Source organism: Antechinus flavipes, chromosome 3 (assembly GCF_016432865.1).
Source record: "Antechinus flavipes isolate AdamAnt ecotype Samford, QLD, Australia chromosome 3, AdamAnt_v2, whole genome shotgun sequence".
NCBI classification, from domain to species: Eukaryota; Metazoa; Chordata; class Mammalia; order Dasyuromorphia; family Dasyuridae; genus Antechinus; species Antechinus flavipes.
In genome coordinates, this window is record NC_067400.1 from 618,664,013 (window position 1) to 618,677,964 (window position 13,952).

The following is a 13,952-nucleotide window of genomic DNA, read 5'->3' on the forward strand; positions in this document are numbered from 1 at the left end:
GGGGGCGCCGAGGTCTCCCCCCAGGTCAGGGCCGGGCCCAGGACAGGACTCACAGCAGAGAGCCGGCTATCCAGGAGCGTCTCCCAGACCAGCCGCCCCCCATCCAGGCGCGTGGCGCAGTCCGCTCCCCCGAATCCTTCGACGCACACGCACAATCCTAGGCTCTGAGGACACGGGGAGGACAGGTGTCAGCGGCAGACGGCCCCCTCCCCGAGCGCCCCCGCCCGGTCCGCTCCTACCTGGTTGCAGATGCCCCCTCCGCTGTGGGCCGAGCAGTTCCCGGGGCACAGGGCGAGGGTGCAGGCGGGGCCGGCCCAGCCCGGGGGGCAGCGGCAGCGGCCGACCCCGGCTCCTCCTGCTTCCTCCGGGACACACTCCTGGGGAGCCGGGCAGCTCCCGGGCCCCCCCGGCCCCATCTCGCAGCGGCCGGAGCCCACGGAGGCGTTGAAACCCCACGACGAGGAGCCGTTGGCTTCCCAGTGCAGGACCAGCAGCCCTGCGGGGAGCACAGGGACCGGGTGAGCCGGGGCCGGGCCCAGAGCCGCCGCTCCGCGTCCCCGGGGAAAGCCCGCGGCCCCTTACCCGAGAGCGCCTGCACCGTGAGCGGCCGGTCCCGCCTCTGGCCACAGAAAGCTGCGATGAGGCTGCGGTCAGACTGCACGACGCCCGTGTCCAGGAACCGGGGAAACCCATCGAAGGCCAGGACGTAGCTCAGCTGTGGAGGGCAAGGCGGTCGGGGGCCGGGCACGAGAGCTGCCCCCGCCCCCAGACGGTCCCCCCGTGCTATGCCCAGCGGCCCCGGCCCCCAGGAGACCCCAGCGGTCTCAAAGCCACCCAGGCAGGGACGCCCCGTTTGCTGTCTCAGCAGCTGCCGGCCGTTTGAGGCTGGCCCTCGACTTGTCCAGCATCCCACAAGTGAAGCCCAACTCCTGGGGAAGGGCGGGGGGAGCCTCGGGAAGCCGGGAGAATGTGCCCCCCCCAGACATCCCCGCCCACCAACGCTCTCGGCGGATGCTCACCGTGCACGGGGTGCTGCTGTCTGGGGAGAAGGTGAGGGTCAGCGGGGGGCAGGGGACCCCAGGAGGGCAGGGCTCCAAGGTCTCAGAGGCCGACACCACCCACACGCAGTAGGCCAGCCCGGGCCCAGCCTGACCGCCCGCCTGAGGGGGTCCCCCTGCCCGGCGGGAGCCCAGGGCCACGGACGACACGTTGGTGAGCAGGGCTCTGCCCCCACACTCCCGGAAACAAGAGCCCCCGGCCCTGTGGGGCGGGACAGCCGCGAATCAGAGACCCCAGCCCTGCTACTCCCCCTCCCACCCACCTGCTCCTGCCAAGTTGCCTTCTCTCTGCAAGAGTCCCAACTTCCTGTCTCCCTTATCCCTATGTATCCCACAGGACCCCCACGTTACAGGTTCCTTCATCGCCACCTTCTCCAGCCCACTCCCAGCTGCTCTTTGGTTACTCACCCTCTGTTCCCCTCCCCAACCCAACTATGCCCCTATGTTCCCAGAGACCCTCCCCCCAAGTTCCCAGAATCCCTCTCCCCCCACGTTCCCAGACTCCCCTTCATTCCCAGAGACCCTCCCCCCATGTTCCCAGACTCCCCTTCCTTCCCAGAGACCCTCCCCCCATGTTCCCAGACTCCCCTGCATTCCCAGAGACCCTCCCCTGTACTCCCTGCCCACTCACCGAGGGTCCCCATAGTAGCCGGCAGCGCAGAGCTCACAGTGGGCTCCCTCAGTGTGGTCCTGGCAGAAGCAGAGTCCCGTGTGGCCGTCGCAATGGCCCTGCAGGGGGTCCCCGTGCCCGTTGCACTGACAGGGCTGGCAGCCTCCAGGCCCCGTGGCATTGCCAAAGCTGCCCGGCCGGCACTGCTCGCACCGCTCGCCCCAGGTCCAGTCTGCAGAGCCGGGCACAAGCGGGAGTGAGCAAGCGGGCCGGCGGCCCCCTAAAGCCTTCATCACGAGATAAAACTTGGAGGCAAAAAGGGACAACTCAAAAATTCCTAAAGTCTGTGCCACAGGCAGAGAGCCCACCGGGCCTGGAGCGAGGGCCCCAGACCCCACTGAGACGGACGGGCCTGGGCCTCCACACCTGCCCCAGTAAGCTGCTGGAGCTGCCCAGCGGGGTTAGGGTCCCAGAGAGGACCGCGAGGGTGTCTGGGCCCATCCTCTCCACTTTACAGAAGAGGAAACTGAGGACCAAGGAAGCCAGGAACCTTCCCAGGGAGTGGGGAGGGAATGCACGGAAAAGTGAGGGCAGGGCCCCAAGCTGAAAAACCAAGGATGCTAAGGAGGAACGTAATCACTCCAACACCCCCTGTTCTAAGCCCCCTCCCAGCCCCGACACCCCCTTTTCTAGGCCCCTCCCAGCCCCGACACCCCCTGTTCTAAGTCCAATCCCCGTCCTGACCTCTCCGGTTCTAAGGGCTCTCCCAGATGGGACTTCCCGAGGTGCTCTGTCCCCCTCGCCCCCAGCCCGGGGTTCAGCTACGTCCCCCCACAGCCTTTCCCCTGGCGACCCCGAGGCCGGAGGAGGAGGCCTTGTGCACAGAAGGGCCGGCCCCGCACCCTTCGCCCCGGGGCCCTCCGTACCCTGACACTGGTCACAGATGCCGGGGCCCTGGCTGGAGCAGGAGCTGTGGAAGTTACAGCCACAGTCTCGGGAGCAGAGCGGGGCCGGGGGCCCCGGGGCGGGCGTGGGCAGGGGCGGGTCCGAGGTCCAGCCCAGGTCGCACACGCAGGTGAAGTCGGGGGGGCCGCTGCACGTGCCGTGGCCGCAGTCCTCCAGGCACCTACGGGGCCCGGGGAGGGAGGAGGGGTCGGACGAGCGGGCCCAGACCGCCCGGATCCTCGCCTTCCCGTGCCCAGAGCCAAGCCCCCGCCCGCACCCGAGCGTGGTGACCCCGTCCTCAGGCTTCCCTTTGGGGAGCCCGGGCTCTGGCCCCTGCCTTCCAGGGCCGCCTCCTCTCCCGCCCCGGCAACCGCGGCCCTTCTCACGTCTGGTTGCAGTGGGTGACCCCATCACCATGGTAGCCATGCCCACAATGACATTCATAGCTGACTGGCGTGTTCAGGCAGGAAGCCAGGGGGTGGCACCGTGCCAGGCCCAGGCGGCACTCATCCACGTCTGGGCACTGGGCATACGACCAGCGGGCGGGAAGCCCCGGAGGCAGCCCCTCCCCAGCTCCGAGGGAGCAGGGGCCGCCTCCCATGGGGCCTGAGAAGTCTCCCGGGAGGCACCTAAGAAGCAGAACCATGGGGGGGCAGAGGAAAGGGCACAGGGGCGGGCCCCAAGGGCGAGGGAGACAGGGAGCAAGAGGGGGAACAGGGGAAGGGAGAAATCAGCCCGAGCCCGGCCTGCCCCTCCCTCCCCCCAGAGCCCACCCCCTCCCCACCTCCGCCCCCGCCCCGCCGGCCCTCACCTGCCCAGGGTGGGGTTGTCCTCGTTGCTGCACCAGCCGCACTCGTGGCTCTGCAGGCAATCGTGGCAGGAGAGGAAACGGGCACAGCTCATGCACCGCGGCTCCGAGTGGACGCTGGGCCGGGAGGGGCGGGGGTCAGCGTGGAAGCCCCACTTTCTCCCCAGTGCCCCCACCCCCAAACAGGGACAGAGCCCCAAGGCCTGTTCTCCCTCCGTGATGTTTGTTGCTAAGCAGCAAGCCCGGGAGGCAGGGGCTGCCCCGATGCCCATTTTACAGAAGGGGAAACCGAGACCCGCAGAAGGGACCGCCCGGCTGTGCCGCCCCCCTCCCGGCCCACCTGTCGTCCCAGCCCCGGCAGCCCCCATGGGGGTAGCGGGCGAGGTAGGCAGCGAAGAGGAAGCAGGTCTGCGTGGACTGGCACCAGGCGCACTGGCTGGAGTTGGCCAGGCACGTCTCGCAAGAGTGGCGCCTGAAGGAGGCAGGGGGGTCAGAGGGCTGCGCGACCCCTCCCCACCCCCACTGCCCCCCATCCCCCGGGCCTCACTGGTTACAGAGCGGGGGGCAGCTGGAGGGGCTCCTGACGGCCGACCCGGCCCGGCCCCGGCGGCTGCACGTGGCGTCGCCCTTGCGGCTCAGGCTCTGCTGCCACTCGCAGAAAGGATCCTGGGGGAGGGAAGGAGGGGCGGGGGTCTCAACCTCTGGCCTTTGCCCTTCCCGCCTAGAACAACGCCCCCCATCCAAGTCCCATCTGCCTGGTGGTCCTGAAACCCTCACTCCACCCCTCCCACCCCTTCCCTGGGGGCCTCCGTTCCCCCCCCTGCTCGTTTGCCCCCCACCTTTTCTCCCAGCCTGTCCCCTCCCTCCCGGCCTCTTCTCCTGGGACTCCCGGGATGGGAACCCCCCTCAACCCCCCCGAAACGGCCCCCTCCGCCCCCAGCCCCCCCGGAGGGCCCATCCGAACCTGGGCGCAGGCGTGGCAGTCCCGGTGCTCCTCGCAGAGCGGGCACAGGGCCGGGGCCAACACCAGCAGGGCCCCCCCGCCGCTGCAGCGGGCGCCGTCCTGGCGAAGGAGGCAGGAGGAGCTGAGCGGGCACCAGCCGCAGCCCTGGTCGGCCAGGCAGCCCAGGCAGGAGGTGTAGGCGGTGCAGGCCGACGAGCGGAAGGGCTCCAGGAAGAAGAAGGAGATCTCCTGGGGGAACAGCCAGAGGTCAGCGGGCGGGCCGGGCAGGGCTGGCCGCCGGGAGCGGGGAGGGGCAGGGCCGGACACTCACGCTGCCCCCGGGCACGCCGGTCCTGTCCCACAGCAGCGTGAGCTCGCTGTTCCCGGAGCCTGCCGAGCTGTTGAGCTGGCCCTGGATCTCCACGGCGTACTTGTGGCCCCGGCCAGGCAGGGGGAAGAGGCGGGCCGAGCCGGGGCGCTGGAGCCTCCGGATCTCCTTATCCTGCTGGGCCACCCAGCGCCCCACCTCCTCCTGGTGGTCAGAGGGCAAGAAGAAGCTGTGAGAGCCCCCGACAGCCGCCCGCACTCTCAGCCCAAGCTCCGGACCCCCCCAGAACACGCCCGCCCCCCTTCCTTTGGGGGACTGAGCCCGCTCGGCTGCTTGTGCCCACGTACGGCCGCGCCTCCATGCCCGTACGCGGGCGAGCCCTTCCTCGCCCCCAGACTCCTCTGCAATCACCCCTCATCTTCCTCCTAGAGAAACGGGGAGCCGGAGCGGCCTGCCCCGAGCGGGGATCCCCTGCAGAGCCAGGGAGGGCCCGAGAGCCGGCTGAGGAGGAGACAGGGCGTCCCCCTCTGGCCACCGGCCCCCGGCCCGGGACGCTCTAGGACCTGCCCCCTCCTCCTCACGTCTGGCCCCGGCCCCCCCCCGCTCCCCTGCCAGGGCCCTGCCTCCTTTCCAGGCCGGGCCGCCCGCCACCCTTACCATGTGCTGGCTATCGGGCCCCCGGGCCATCCGGGCCAGGACCCTCAGCCGCTGGGCCCGGGCCCACACGATGACGTCGTCGGCCCCGGAGCCCCCCGGCCCCCCGGGCAGCAGCGGGTGGATGAAGCCCCGGTAAACAAGGGACACGTCGGTCTCCGTGTTGGACGACTGCGATAGAGTGATGGTTGTGCTACGGACGATGGACACCTGCCGGGGAGTGGGGGGGCAGTGAGCGCCCACAGGGGCCCTCTCCCCCCAAACCCAGAGGCCCTCGGCAGGCCCCGGGGGATCTGCTCCCGTAGGCACTGGCAGGAGGCGGCCTGGAGGGGCCCGGGCCGGGCAGAGCCAGCCCCCCACCCCCACTGGGGCCCCTGACCTTGTCAGGCTGGGAGGCGTTGGGGGGCTGCTGGAAGGTGAGCAGGTGCAGGCCGGGCAGGAAACTCTGGGTAACACAGGCATCGAGAGTCGTGACAAAGACGGGGGCCGCTCCCCACCAGCCCACGGTGCCCGAAATCTGCTCCCCTCGGCATCGGGCCTGCTCTGAGGGGAGGAAACCAGTGGGGGGAGGATGGTCAGCACGTCCTCCTGTTCCCTCCCTCTCCTCAACCCAACCCTGGCCCCCCTGACCCCGGCCCGCCCGACCCCGACCCCCCTGACCCCGGCCCGCCTGACCCTGGCCTGCCTGACTCTGGCCCGCCTGACCTAGCCCCCCTCAACCCCAGCCTGCCTTCCTCCCCTCGCTCCACTGCTCAGAGCCCAGAGAAGCCGTGGCCCGGCAGAGGGCAGACTCTCCAGAGCCGCAGGGCGGCCGCGCTCACCACTCACCGGGCCGGGGGAGGCAGCTCTCGTTGTGGACGCACCAGCCCAGGGCGCCGGGCCCACGAGGCGGAGGGACGGCGGCGCTGAAGGCCAGGCAGGCCTGGCAGTCGCCCAGAAGGCGGGCCAGACCCAGGCAGCCAGCCGCCGGGCACTGCAGAGAAGGAAAGCGGGGCGTGTCGGGGGGAGAGCACCGGCGCGGGGCTCTGGGCACATGACATGGGGGTCACAGAAGGGGGCATCGGGGTCACTCACGGCTCCAGGGGGGCTCCCCGGGGGCGGGGCGGCCTGGCAGGCTCCTTGGCACCAGCTGCACTCCGGGTCCCTGGCACAGACGCTGTGTTCCGTGTACATGGAGCAGTAGTCCAGGTGGTACTGAGGGTCGGGGTCGGAGAGGGAGCAAAGCGCAGGGCTAAGCCTTGGGCCCGCACCCCCAACATCGCCCCCATCCCATGGCTTAGCCACAGCCCCTACCACCCCCTGTGACTTTGAACGTGGCCTCTGTCCCACCCCACGGTCCCCCTTCCCCGGGGTTCCAGCCACCCATGACTTGGCCCGGCTCTGGCTGTGACCTGGCCAACCTAAGGTGCCCCAGCACTAGTTTCTACAACCATCTCCCCCCTCCTCAGTCCCTTCTCCCTCCCCCATGGGTGCTCACATCAGGGGCCGGCGCCTGGAACACAAAGGGGGGCACCTTGTAGGCCATCAGATCCCCTCGGGGCCGCCCGCTGTACCCACCGGCCACCAGCAGGACGCTGCCCCCCAGCACAGCCGCCACGTGGGAGTACCGGCCCCCCGGGGGTGCCGCCCGGCCTGGGGGAACAGGGGAGGAGGGCGGAATCAGGGGCTGCCCCTCGGCTCTCTAAGGGCAGGCCCCGAGCGCTGGACGGAGCAGGGGCTTCTTGGGAACGCGAGGGCCTGAGCGCGGAGAGGCTGCGGGCAGAACCTGCTACCTTCGGGGGTCCCGGGAGGGGCCAGCTCAGCTCCGGACACCCACTGATGGCAGCCAAGGTGGTAGAAGAAGATGCCGTCCTCGTAGCACTTCTCCTCCTGGTAGTGAGTGTGCACGTTGCCACCTGCAAATCAAGGAGGAGGGATGAGGTACTCCTGGGGGGTTGGGAGGGGCGGGGGCAGTGGGGGCATACCGGGAGGGGGTGGGGGAGGGGGAGGCATACCTGGAAAGGGGGGGCAGACACACCTGGAGGGGACTAGGCTGGAGAAATGGGGGGGACAGTCACGGGGAAGCACCCAGGCCGGCCACGGGCCGGAAGCTGTGGACTGGGGATGCCCTCACCGTAAACCACCATGTAGTTGCCGAGGACACTGGCCGTGTGGAAGGCCCGCTCCCGGGGCCCGCGCTGACCGTCCCGGCCACGCAGGGAGGTCCACACCCGCAGGTCCACGTGGAAGAGCTCAGTGGAGTTCACTCGTATGGAAAACCTAGAGGGGGAAGACAGTTGGGACAAGTGGGGGTCTCCAGCGGATGTCCAGAGGGCTGAGAAGGTGGGAAAGGGGGCGCTGCCCCGAGCACTCACCGGGCCGTGGAAGGCCTGTGGCCCCCGTAGACGAGCAGGGCCCGGGATGGCGGGTGGAAGATCATGGAATGGCCCGTGGCGGCGGGGGGCCGGCCGCCTGCCGGCCACACCTCTTCCCATTGGCCCCGGCCCCCCCCAGGGCCCTCTAGGCGGAAGCGGAAGAGGCCCGAAGAGAAGAGGTCATGCTGTGTTCGGCCCCCAAAGATGTAGAGCCAGGAGTCGTCCACCAGGGCGGCAGCATGTCCGGCCAGGCCTGGGGGCCCTGGGGGCCCTGAAGAGGGGGGGGCCAGCAGCTCCCAGTGGCCCCCAGCCCGCGGGCTGAAGGCCCACACGTCACTGGTCAGAGAGCCGTCGGCCAGCTCTCCTCCCATGAGCACTAGGGAGCCAGCCCAGGCCACGGCCACGTGGGAATGACGGGCAGCCTGGGGGGAGACAAGGGCCAGCCTCAGAAATGGGGGGTGGGGCACAGAGGAAGAGAGACCACGGTGGGCAGAGGCGAGCTGGCACAGAAACAGACTGCAGGAGAGAGTGGGGGCGCCCCACGATCACACGGGAGGGGCCCCAGCTTAGTGGACTTGGGCAGGGGGCACCCCCCCTCGGGGTCCTCACCGGGCCGGGGCTGAGGTCCCACCGCTCCCAGGCGTTGGAGGAGAAGTTGTACAGAACGAGGTCGCCCAAGGCCGAGTTCAGGTCCTGACCTGGAGGGGGGACACGGGCAGGAGGCCGGGTTGGGGGAGGCCCGTGCACCGCTCCCCCCCTCCCCACTCCCCAAACCCCACCGCACCTCCAAAGACGGCGAGCAGCCCCGGAGGCGAGAGGAAGGCGCCCGCGGCCCCGACGCGGGCCGGGAAGGCAGCATCCTCGGCGCTCACGTTGTGCCACCAGCCGGCCCCCTGGTTCTCCCACAGCCGCAGGTCGCAGGCCCGGCCCAGGAAGCCCGGCTCACAGCGGCAGGGGCCCGCCTCCTGCGGAGAGACTGAAGTCAGAGGCCGCGGCCGCTTTGGGTCAAACGGCACAAGCCCGGGCCCGGGTCCAGCTCCAGGCCGGGGTCCAGCTCCAGGCCCGAGGCCAGAGAGCGCGGGAAGCGTGCTCACCGAGGCACAGGTGCCGTGCTCGCGGCAGTAGGAGGAGCAGTCCTGGCGGGCGCAGGCAGGGCCTCCCCAGCCCGGCTCGCAGGCGCACTGGCCCGAGGGCTCGCACAGGCCCCGGCCCGAACAGCCCCCGGGGCACAGAGAGAAGGAGAACGAGGCGTTGAAGCCCAGCAGGTTGTAGTTGGCGTCGGAGAAGAGATGGAGCAGCATCTGCCGGGGAGAAGAGCCAGAGCGTATGGGAGCGGGCGCCCAGTGAGGAGAGGCTGGGGAGGGGAGGGGAGGGGGGCAGGGGAGGGGGACCAAGGAGGGGAGGGGGCCCGGCACAGGAGAAGAGGCGGCAGGGGCGGGGCTCGGGAGGGGAGGGGGTCCAGGTGAGGGAGGGGACTCGGCATAGGAGAAGCGGCAGGGGCGGGGCCCGGGAGGGGAAGAGGCCGGCGGGGGGCGGGGAGAAGGGCGGAGCCCCACCTTGCCCGAGGCGGCCTCGATGCGCGGGGGCCGGGTGCTGCCGCTGAGGCTGGCTAGCAGGGGGCCCCGGGGCGAGTCCCCGTCGTACACAAAGAGGTAGTCGTAGGTGCACTCGGTGTCCAAGAACAGGAAGTCCAGGAGGATGCGGTGTCGGGGGCTGGGGGCTGGGAGGACAGGCGGGGTTCACTCTCGGCCCCCCAGACCCCGTCTTTCCCCCTCCCCCCAGACCCGGTCCCCCTCGGCCCAGCCTCAGCTCATCCTCACCCTCGATGAGCCACTCGCAGTTGCCGTTGACGCTGTAATTTCCCGCCCCGTCGGACACGTAGCCCGGGGCCTCCCGCAGCACCTGCCTCTGGCCCTTGCAGTCACCGGCCTGCGCCTGGGGGGCCCGGGACCCCAGCAGGGCCGCCACCAGCACCAGCAGCGCCAGGGGGCCGTGGCCCCGGGCGGAGGCCATGGCCGGGCCCTAGGGCGGTGGGCACTCAGAGGAGGGGCCCCGCGAGCATCAGGCCTGGGTGGGGAGACAGGACGGGTGAGCCCCGGCGGCAGCAGGGCCCCTCTCTGAGCCTCCCGGGGGCGGGACTCCTCCGCGCTGGCTCTCCGTCCAGCCCCCACCCCCGGGAGCCCCCTTCTACCAGCCCTTCCTCCTCCAGCCTGAGCAAGGAGACCACAGCAGGAGGAGCCCAGGCCGGCCCCAGGCCCCCAAATAACGGGGCCGCTGGAGCCTTTGGGAGCAGCGGGGGGCTCCAGAGTGTGGAGTCTCAAGTTCCGATTCGGCCTCGGACGCTTCCCTACTGGCTGACCAGTAGAGCACCCGCTTGCCTCAGTTTCCCCGACTGTAAGGCCCTCCTCCAGGAGCGCCTTCAGACCGACCCCAAGGGCGGGCCCGGAGGAGGAGTCTTAAACAGGTCGATTTGGGGTGGGAGTGTCCAGAAAATCTCGCTGTACCACAGTGCTACCCCCGAGAGGGAGGGCACGCTCCTCACTATCAGCACTCTCCAGGGAGGGCACTTATTAAGTGCCTATTATGTGCCAAGGGCAGAGAGTACAAAGGACGGCCCCCTGGGAGGTACCGGGTTACCCCTCCACGGGCAGTCTGTTACCAGTGGCCACCCCACGGGGGAGGAAGGACTTTCCGAGGGGGGACAAGATGGTGGCCAACACTGGACAGAAGGGCCTCTACAATGGCTGGCTGGGCAGGGCAGTGCCCGGAGCCACGAAGCCTTCTCTTGCCAGTCTCAGTGCGGCCTCCGACACTCACTGGGGGAGTGACCCTGCCGGCCTCCGCAAAAGGGGTCGCGGTGAGCTGGACGCTACTAAAGTAGTGAAGGACGCTTTCCACGCACGGGGTGGGGGGGAGGGGGAGGAAAGACCCCGTGTGCACCCCCAAAGCAGCAGCCCTGCCCAGCGGCCCGCAGCCGCCTCAGCATTCACCGCTCTGTGCCCGGAGCCAAGAGGTCCCGAGTTCTGATCCAGCCTCAGACAGGTGTTCCCCGTGGGACTCTGGGAGCCTCAGTTTCCTCAATGAGGAGTCTCAGTGAGACAATAACCTCCCAGGGCTATTGGGAGGTGAGGATGGTGCCCATCACCCAGTAGGGGCTCTATAAATGCTTGTTCCATGCCAAGAAATCCCTTCTATAACCTCCCCCCATGATCATTCCCCTCTGCTGAAGGCCCCTCCCCCCCAGCTAGTGCCAGCTTCCTGTGACCTGGCCCCCTCTGGGGTACTCAGTGACCCCCTTTATGGAAGGGGAGGGGCCCCCAAGAGAAGGGGGTCCCCAAGACCCCATGTCCCATGGACTGGCCTCCCACCCCAGCTTGGGGAGCCTCCTCTCGCCCCAAGTGTCCAGACATCCCGTGGGACCCCCGGGGGAGGGGACAGCGAGGGTCCCTTACAGAGGAGGAGCAGGCCAGACGAGAAGCACTCCCAGAAATGGGAAAGGGACTCCCAGAGTTATGGGGGACTTCTTATGTCCCCTGGGAACCAGGAAAGCCCCCCCCAAGCTGGGGGACAGGGACTTCTCCGAGAGGGGGCCTCTCAGAGGGAGGGGGTCCTCGACATGTAGGGGAGAGGCTCCTGCAAATGGGGATCTCCCACTGATGGTCCGGGACACCTCTAAAAGGGGGAGGGTCTCCTGCAGATGCAGGAAAGTCCCTTATGGATGGAAAGAATCCCCAATATGTGAGGGTGCCTCTAAATAGGGAAGGGTCTCCCACAGAGGGGGGAGAGTCCCCTGGAGCGGAGGAAAGGTCCCCTGCAGAAAAGGGGGCGGCCTCGAGCCCCGCAGGCCCCGGAGCCCTCTAGAAGCTGCAGGGCGATCGGGCCGGGCCGGGCCGGGTGGGGGCAGGGCGGGGGCAGGACGGGGCGGGCGGCCCGGCAGGTCCCCCGCGGGCCCCCGTAGCCGGCGCGCGCACTCACCGCCTCCTCCCGGAGCCAAACCGACCCGACGACGACCAGCGAGACGCCGGAGGAGCGGGACAGAACGGCCCCGGAGCCGGAGAAGCAGCGAGAGCGGGACGGCCAGAGGGGCCCTGGAGGACCGCGTCGGCCCCGCCTCCTGAGCGTTGCAGCTCCGCCCCCTCCTTCGCACATGCGTAATACTGGAAGTGTATTTGTGTATGTGTATCAATGTGTATGTCACGTGTGTCCATGTCTCTGAGTGTGTCGGTGTTTTCGTTCTTAGAGGACTGGCGACTTTATTCCAGCACACAGGCAACAAACATTTATTAAGCACTTGCTGTGTGCCAGGCACTGACCTGGGCGCCTGGATACAACTGCAAACAACAAAACAATCATTCCTCCCAAGGAGCTTTCCTTCCGATGGACGGGTCAAAAAGCACGTGTGAAAATGCATGCAACTAAAACAAGAAACTAATATTAATGTGTGCAATATAGTTATAAAATCGCTTGGGACGGAGGGTGCTGGAGGCTGGGCCAGTCAGGAAAGGCTTCAGGCAAAAGATGGTGCCTTGAGCTGCATCTTAGCAAAAGAGGGGAACTCTGAGGCAAGAGTAAGGCCGGACATGAGTCCTTTGCCATTGCAAAGGCGCGGAGGATGGAGATGAAGTGTAATGAAGAGTATCTGGGTTACAGGGCGCACTGTGGTGCCAGGGAGGGGTAGGGAATGATGTAAAATGAGGGGTTTAAAAATTTGACATTTTATCCTAAAGGCAAAGGGGAGCCTCTTTATGTTGAATTAGAGTCACATAGTCAGATCTGCGTTTAAGGAAATTCACTTTGGGAAGAACGGAGTTGGAAGAGACTGGGGACCTGTCAGCTGAGAGTGAGACGTGATAAAGTCCTGGGCTAGGCTGTGTGGATGGGGGGTAGGGGAAGGCTGGCTATAGGGATATGCTGATATTTAACAACTAGCTCTCCTCTTCAAAAAAAAAAAAAAAGTAAGCAAGAGAAATTTCTAAGTTTGGTCTACACTTTTATGACTTCCTCCTCACTTAAAAAAAGAAAAGAAAAGAAAAAAAAAACACTATTCAATCACCAAAACAATAAATCAAATTCTAATTTGTAGGATTTGTTGATTCCCAAGATGTAAATGCTCACCTGGAAAATTTAACAATAGGCTCTGGGAGTTGGTAGACCTAATTCTGGCTTGGATGTGAGAGATTTTTATGGAGGTAGAAACAGCAAAATTAGGCTATTGATTGACCATATAGAAAGACTAAAGTCAGATGCCTGGGAGACTTAGGGGACGGTGGTGCATTTGTGGGGAAGAAGAGGAAATAATGAGAGTTTGAGATGTCTCTGGGACGTGCAGTTTGAAATGTCCAATATCTATATGGCAACCTGATCATTAAAGCCATGGAAAACAGACAAGGTTACCAAGAGAGGGAATACACAGAAAGAAAAAGAGAGCCTAGAACCCTGGGAAACAGCCACTGTTCGGGCACTTGATACAGATGATAAGGAAGAAAAAGATGAAAAGGTACAGTTAAAAGAGAGGGGACTGTCAAGAAAGCCAAAGAGTTGAGACTGTCCGGGAGAGAGTGATCACCACAGCAGATACGTTGGATGAGAACCCAGAGACCATTGATAATTTTAGAACTATTTCAGTCGAATGATGAGGTCGGAAAATAGACTGTAAGAGTTCGAGAGAGTTAGAGAAAAGAGAGTGTAGGTGTAGAAAGGTATAGAAAGTAGAAAGCAGGTGTAAACAAGAAATATGGCTGAGAAAGGGAAGTGAGATCAAGACAATAGTAGGACCCAAAGAAAGTTTTTAAGAATGGAGAAAACTTGATCATGTTTGAATATAGGAGGGAAAGATTCAATAGATAAGAGAAGATTAAGACGGAAGCAAGCATTTATTTAGTACCTACTATGTGCCTGGTGAGGAAACAAGCATTTATTTAGTACCTACTATGTGCCTGGTGAGGAAACAAGCATTTATTTAGGCACTGTGGTAAGCACTTTAAAGCATCATCTCATTTGAACCTCTTCATAACCCTGTGAGAGAGGTGATATTATGATTCCCATTTTAAAACTGGGGAAACTGAGGCAGCCAGAGATCAGGTGACTTGCCCAGGAGGAGTAGCAAACGTCTGAGATTGTTATTAGAACTCGGGTCTTCCTTATTTTAAGCCTGGAACTCCATTCATTATACCACTTAGCAAAGTACAGTCAGAGAAGGAGTAGAAACAGAAGTAACAGCTTGAGGGCAGTTCTAAGGCAGGATTGGACATT

At 65.5% G+C, this 13,952-nt stretch overlaps 1 protein-coding gene across 1 annotated transcript in view; it reads right to left on the reverse strand.

The window, feature by feature from the left end:
* The window catches only part of MEGF8 (multiple EGF like domains 8), a 28,174-nt gene extending 14,580 nt beyond the window's left edge, over positions 1–13,594 (reverse strand). The window contains exons 1-26 of the mRNA XM_051989489.1: positions 11,676–13,594; positions 9,521–9,767; positions 9,257–9,420; positions 8,795–9,001; positions 8,485–8,665; positions 8,310–8,398; positions 7,701–8,122; positions 7,460–7,605; positions 7,119–7,241; positions 6,824–6,978; positions 6,421–6,540; positions 6,175–6,319; positions 5,726–5,889; positions 5,350–5,556; positions 4,696–4,896; positions 4,386–4,613; positions 3,969–4,087; positions 3,762–3,893; positions 3,425–3,538; positions 3,000–3,242; positions 2,595–2,794; positions 1,690–1,900; positions 1,020–1,260; positions 583–715; positions 240–496; positions 54–164 (exon numbers count right to left, since the gene is read on the reverse strand). Of these exons, the coding sequence (XP_051845449.1) occupies positions 54–164; positions 240–496; positions 583–715; positions 1,020–1,260; positions 1,690–1,900; positions 2,595–2,794; positions 3,000–3,242; positions 3,425–3,538; positions 3,762–3,893; positions 3,969–4,087; positions 4,386–4,613; positions 4,696–4,896; positions 5,350–5,556; positions 5,726–5,889; positions 6,175–6,319; positions 6,421–6,540; positions 6,824–6,978; positions 7,119–7,241; positions 7,460–7,605; positions 7,701–8,122; positions 8,310–8,398; positions 8,485–8,665; positions 8,795–9,001; positions 9,257–9,420; positions 9,521–9,713 (4,506 nt within the window). The 5' untranslated portion in view covers positions 9,714–9,767; positions 11,676–13,594. The remainder of the gene's footprint in view (positions 1–53; positions 165–239; positions 497–582; positions 716–1,019; positions 1,261–1,689; positions 1,901–2,594; positions 2,795–2,999; positions 3,243–3,424; positions 3,539–3,761; positions 3,894–3,968; positions 4,088–4,385; positions 4,614–4,695; positions 4,897–5,349; positions 5,557–5,725; positions 5,890–6,174; positions 6,320–6,420; positions 6,541–6,823; positions 6,979–7,118; positions 7,242–7,459; positions 7,606–7,700; positions 8,123–8,309; positions 8,399–8,484; positions 8,666–8,794; positions 9,002–9,256; positions 9,421–9,520; positions 9,768–11,675) is intronic.
* Between the last annotated feature and the right edge of the window lie 358 nt (positions 13,595–13,952).